This window comes from Delphinapterus leucas, chromosome 14 (assembly GCF_059928025.1).
Source record: "Delphinapterus leucas isolate spDelLeu-1000000601 "Yukka" chromosome 14, BTC_Dleu_Yukka2, whole genome shotgun sequence".
Taxonomy (NCBI): domain Eukaryota; kingdom Metazoa; phylum Chordata; class Mammalia; order Artiodactyla; family Monodontidae; genus Delphinapterus; species Delphinapterus leucas.
In genome coordinates this window covers 16,985,656-16,991,655 of record NC_143142.1, presented here as the reverse complement: position 1 = coordinate 16,991,655, position 6,000 = coordinate 16,985,656, and the positions used below count along the sequence as shown (strand labels likewise).

At 49.4% G+C, this 6,000-nt stretch overlaps 1 protein-coding gene across 3 annotated transcripts in view; it reads left to right on the top strand.

Annotated features, from left to right (window-relative positions):
* The first annotated feature begins 726 nt into the window (after positions 1-726).
* SPPL3 (signal peptide peptidase like 3) overlaps positions 727-6,000 on the top strand; it is a 115,928-nt gene continuing 110,654 nt past the window's right edge. For 2 of the 3 annotated variants that reach the window (XM_089894577.1, XM_089894576.1), the window contains exon 1: positions 728-1,290. Coding sequence is in view for 1 of the 3 variants with exons in the window: in XM_022551023.2 (XP_022406731.1) it covers positions 1,268-1,290 (23 nt within the window). In the remaining 2 variants the exon portion in view is untranslated. Of the gene's footprint in view, positions 1,291-6,000 lie in introns of all 3 variants that reach the window. The other variant, XM_022551023.2, reaches the window with a different exon arrangement.

The following is a 6,000-nucleotide window of genomic DNA, read 5'->3' as shown; positions in this document are numbered from 1 at the left end:
GCCTTCCTTCACCATCCTATAGAAACTAGTCCCCACCCCTACACACTCTTTGTCCCATTACCTTGTGTTAAAATCTTCATAAAACTTAGCAGCATCTGAAATGATCTTCACTTATTTGTCGGCTTGGGTTATCTATGCCGTTTCCTCTAGAATGTAAGCTCTCAGAGGGCAGAGACCCAGCAGAATGAGTTGATACATAGTTGGCACCCCGTAAATATCTGCTGACTGATTATAGGCAAGTGTGGCGTATTCGACTTGGCCCCAGAGGACTTGGCACAGAGTCGGCGCAATAAAAGCTGGCTGCGTGGAATATTTGCTAAACGAATGAATGAACCAACGAACATACGAACGAAGGCATGCAGCGTTCCGCCTGCTGACTGACAAGTTGACTGACAGCTGGGAACCCACGGCCAGCAGACTCTTGATTGATGGGTGACAGCTGAGTGGCAGCCAACAGACGCGCATCGGGGCCCCTGATTGGCTGGCTGCAGCAGCCCTCAGAAAGGGTAAGGGGAGGTGGGGGGGGTCCCAGGCGACCGCTCCGCGTTGGGAGGGTGCGGCACCAAGCGGCGGGAGGCGGCCGAACAGTCAGAAGCCGAGAGAGCAACTGTCGCCTCGAACTAAGGAACCGACGTCTCCGCGCATGGGCCCGGCGCGAGGGGCGGGGCGCGCGCATCACGTGAGCGTGTTTTGGACACGTGACCCGCGCAGGGCCAAGGCTCGTCCCCGCCCCCTCCTCACCTCCCCTTCGCGGGTGTGAGCCGAGCGGCCTCGGCTCACCGCTTAGCGCCCCCCTCAGCCGCTGCCGCCGCCGCCGCCGCCGCCGCCGCCGTCCGCCTCTGCCCGCTGGCCATGCCCTCCGGCCGCCGCCGCCGCCGCACGAGCGCGGGGCTCCCGCGGCCCAGCGCGCAGTGAGAGCGGGGCCCTCTTGCCGTTCGCCCGCCCCGGGGCCCCCTTGTTCTCAGCGCCGCCGCCGCCGCCATGTTGGGTTCAGAGCCGCAGCGGAGCCGCCGCCGCCGCCGCCGGTGAGGGAGGCCGAGAGCGGAGCCCGCCCCGCCCCGGGGCCCAGGGAGCGGGGCCGTCTCGGAGCCCGGCCTCTCCCCGCCAGCCGCCTTCCCGGCCCGCCCGCCCGCGGTGTGAGCGAGCGAGCGAGCGCCGGGCCGCGGCCGCGCCTTCCGTTCCCGGCCTCAGCGAGCCCGCCGTCCGTTCGTTCCCCCGCCGCCGGGCCCGGTCATATCCTGCAGCGGAGCCCTCCAGAGTCAGCGCCATGGCGGAGCAGACCTACTCGTGGTGAGTGCGGGGCTCCGGGAGACCGGGGCGCGGCGAGGGTGGGGGTCGGGGCGCCGGCGAGGCCAGCCCTGGGGGAAGAGGAGAAGGAACAGGTGCCTGTTGGGGGGGCCGCGGGATAGGGGTGCACGCCCCCCTCACCCCCACCGGAGGGGGCGGCAGGCGCTCGGGGAAGGCGTTGAGCGGCCGGGGACCCAGCGTCCGAGGAGGGGGTTGGAGGAGGAGGAGGCCTCCGCGGCGGATGTCATCTGGTCATGGGCGGAGCAGGTGATGGGGAAGGGGAGCTTGACTCCGGGGTGGGAAGCCCACGGAAGGGAAGTGGATTTCCGCGGGCACCCCGGAACTGGCCTGAGGGGGTGGCTGATGGGCAGGAGCAATGGAAAAGGTGGAGAGGGGTGGGCTGGGGCAAAGGTGGGCCACGCAGCTAAGAGGCATCTTCTGAGAACAGGTGATAAGAGGCCGAACTTGGAAGTTGTGAGAGAGGAGGAGCCACCTCTACTGGGGCTGCTGCTTAGCCTTGGGATGGGGAGTGAATGGGGAGTTGGTAAGGTGGGCAGAGGCCCAGGTGTGAGCGGAGGAAAGCTGCGGAAGGAGAGAGTCTTGGGAACCCTGGAGGGACACCCTGGTGAAGAGATTGGAAGGGGAGACTGTTTGGATAACTAGATTCTGGACAGGAAGTCATTGATGACAGTGGGGCCTGGGCAGAATCTTTGTAAGGGTTGGTATCCTGTTCTGTAGAATATGAAGTGGCCCGGTGCCCTGGGTCACATATGGGGATGGAGGATCTACAAGTTATGTCCATTTTAATGGGACTTTTTAAAGTTATAAAATACCTTGTTAAGGACTGAGAAGCGTACTATGTAGTTTATGGAATGAGAACATACCTATCTTGAGAAGGGAGTGCTGCGGTTTGGGGAAAGGGGGATGAGACACCTCCCTTTAGCAGGCAGAGGTGGAATATTTGCAGGAGGGAGTTGAAGGAATGGCGATAGTATCGTTGAGGAGTGGAGTGGGGAGGAAGCAAGAAATGGGATGATGGTAGGTGCAGGGATGGAAAATCTGGTTGCAGTCTAGAGCGATTGTTCGAAGATGGTTTACTCTGTGAAGCCAATGTGGTTTGGGATAGAACTAGAGGCTTTCCCTTCTTAGAAAAGAGCATAGTAGAGTGGGAAGAGCATGGCGTTTAGAGTTGGTTTGGATGTCGGGTTCAGCACTTAACTCGCTTTACAACTAGACAAGATAGTAAGTTTTCCATTCTTTTCTCCTTACCTATAAAATAGGGCGATTACCTTTTTCATAAGCTGTAAGGATTAAATGAATAACTTTACAAAGCACAGGGTAAACTGTAAGGTGCCATGTTTTAGTATATTATAATTATCTTAGGGAAACAGCAAAGAAATGGGTAATAGCTGAAAATAAGGAATGGCCTTGGGTAGAAGGCTTTAACTGAGTGGATGATTTGTGGTGGTTGGGGTTATGAGAAGTCAGGAACTCATTGTGTCTTCACATAGGGGAAGAGGATTGGTGATTGAAGACGATAATTCAAAAGGGAACTTCAGTGATGTATATACAATCTCAAAAAGAAGATAACTGAGAGATTGAGAGAAAGCAATGCTAAAGCAAGAATTAAAATCTTAGTGAACAGTTGTGACAACATATGTATTTTTAAAAGACGTTTAAACTACTTTGTTTTGAGCAACAGTGAGCTGCCTCTCTATAGCAGGTGATTCGGAACACAGGATTAGAATGTTTCGAAAGAATTAGAGCTTTCTTATGGACAGAATAAGAAAGGAAGTGAAGGTGCCCCTGCGTGCCTTGTGCTAACTCACTCATCTTGAGCGTCTTAACGCTCTGGCCCAGCTGAGAGTCCTGATGATGATCCTTCTGTTTGTACTGTGCTGTAGAGAGGCCGTGGATGGTTCAAAGAGTAAGCACAGTGGCCAAGAATTGGGGATAATGAGAGTGTTTTACTAGGTAGGTTGGCCACACACTGTGTGATGTTGGATGGCTCTGCTACTTAAAGGAGGGTTGTTTAGTGAAGTTTGACAGTTTATAAGATTTATCCTCCGGAAATACTTCCTTCAATCTCAGGTCCCTTAGTTTGCTTTACAGGTAAAGAAAGAAGCTTCTTGAAATCAGAATGCTTAGCTCCTCACCTTTAGCATGTTTTGAGATGGAGAAAGTTTTTACAGCATCTTGGAAGAGGGTGGTGTATGGAGGGAAAGGATTGGGAAGCCAGGCAGCTTTCTTCCTGAGTAGTTCTTCCCAGGACAACCAGGCAATAATATAAAGAACTATCCATGTGACATTTAATATATACACCTACTTGATTCTCACAAGTCCCTGAGGTAGGTGATCTTTCCCTATTTTATAGAGGAGGAAACTTAGGCTCAGGAGCCCAAATGATTTGTCCCAGATACTTCAACTGTGGTGATTTTTCTTGTTGTTGTTGTTTGGCATGAATTCTCCATGATTTTATTCATTCTCATTGAAATATAAGTATGGAAAGGGTATGCCCAAAGTACATGTAAACCGTTTTGGATTGTCTGTCATTTTGCAGTATCTTTGTCACTGTTCCCTTGGTTTGATCAACAGTCAAGAGTTGATTTTTTTGAAAATAGGTTTGCACTTTATTTGTATGTGGTCTTTAGGAAAATCAACCTTGTGGAGACTACTGTGGTGGTATGGATATGTCTGAGGTGGAGTCAGTGAAGAAGGTAGGAACATATGAAAATAGGTTCCTTTAGGATTTTTGTGGAGTAAGACATGTAAATTATAAAACAGGATTGGCCATGAGTTGATTATTGTTGAATCTCAGTGGTGAGTCCATTTATTCTGTATACTTTTACGTGTTAAACATTTTCATAATAGATTAAAAAAAAAAGCCGCTACACAGAAGTTCATGCTGTTCTCTGGTTTCTTGTGCCTGCTTTTTTCCTAGCAAATTCTATCAAAGTTCTGTTACCCAGCTGTGAAGCATTTTCTGACCACCCCAACTGAAAGTAAGCTCTTTGTTGTTTTTTTTAAAATTTATTTATTTTTGGCTGCGTTGGGCCTTCGTTGCTGTGCATGGGCTTTCTCTAGTTCCAGCGAGCCGGGGCTACTCTTTGTTGTGGTGCGCGGGCTTCTCATTGCGGTGGTTTCTCTTGTTGCAGAGCACGGGACTCTAGGTGCGCAGGCTTCAGTAGTTGTGGCTCGAGGGCTCTAGAGCACAGGCTCGGTAGTTGTGGTGCACGGGCTTAGTTGCTCCGCGGCCTGTGGGATCTTTCCGGACCAGGAAGGCCTCCCCTTCATTGGCAGGCGGATTCTTAACCACTGCACCACCAGGGAAGTCCCAGCTCTTTGTTTTTGACACTTGTTTTGTCTGCCTCACTTCTTCCTTTTCAAGTGTAAATACCTAGTCTCCTCACTGGATGGTAAGTTTTTTGAGGGTAAGGATGCAGTTACACTAACCTTTGTCCTCCTCTAGTGCCTAGCACATTGTCTTGCCCATAGCTCCTGCTTAGTAAATACTGAACAATTGAATATGATAGGTTTTCAGTGTGGTTCGTCCTTTGTTGAAAGAATATTAAGTGTAAGAGGAAGCTACAGATAGATGAGTGTTTGTAATACATATACTTACAAAAGAGAGCTTTTGGTAACTTAGTTTCCTGGTGTCTCAGTGTTGTAAGAGTGAAGGGTACCATCCCTTAATAGTTTTAAATAAAAGCAATTGACAGAAGAAATTAAAATAATTGGTAGTAACACCACAGTCTTTATCAAGGGTCACGATTAACCACAAGATTCTGCTTGTATCCTTTTTATTCATAAAAACTGAGGAAATAAAAGCATGCATATGAAAACACACATTGAAGGTGCAAACTAGACTTTTATGAATTTGAGAGAAACACCTTGCTCAATGTATATTTATGAGCAGTTGTTTTAGCGTAAGTTCTGTGAGAAATAGTACCTTCTCTCTTCTTGGAGTCAGTGCAGTACTTGTATATACTTGCACTTGGATCTTGGTAAAAATTACTTATATTAGGGTGAATGTTGCTGTGTAGGGGGAAAAGGAAGTCAGTCCATGTGAACCTCATTCACATGAATTTCATTACCAAAGTAGTAATCATCATAATTTATTGTGTGTTTTCTGTGTGCTGGGGCTTTACAATCATTGCTCAGTAAGGAAACTGAGGCTCAGAGAGTGTAAGTGACTTGCCCAAGGATATAAATAGAAAAACGGTTCAAAGTCAAGACCGTTGCACACCAAGATTCCAACACTGAATCTGTCTGCTTCCTTGTCCACAGTCACTACTCTAAGCCAGCCCTCTTTCGCTTGAGTTCCTTGTTAGCCTCCTCACTGGTTCCCTCCATTCTCCGCACAGTGGCCATCCATTCTCCTGAGTAGTCTTCTGACAGCCTAACTCAGGTCATGTCAGTCCTCTGTTTAAAACTCTTTAATGGCTTTTGGCCACATTTAGAATAAAATCCAAATTCATTAGTGGGGCTCTTCATGGCCTCATTTTGTATGTGTTTTTGAGGGATGACAGATAGTAAACAAACTACAGGTTACACAGAGGTAAAAGTTTTTCTCTTTTGGTGCTCTGTCCAGTGCTTGGCATATAATAGGTGGTTTGGCAAATATTTACTGAACAGTGAATGAACATGCCTCCCCCTGGGCTGCCTGTCTGAAGATCTGTTCTAAGGACTGCATTATATTGAGGTGATATGTTG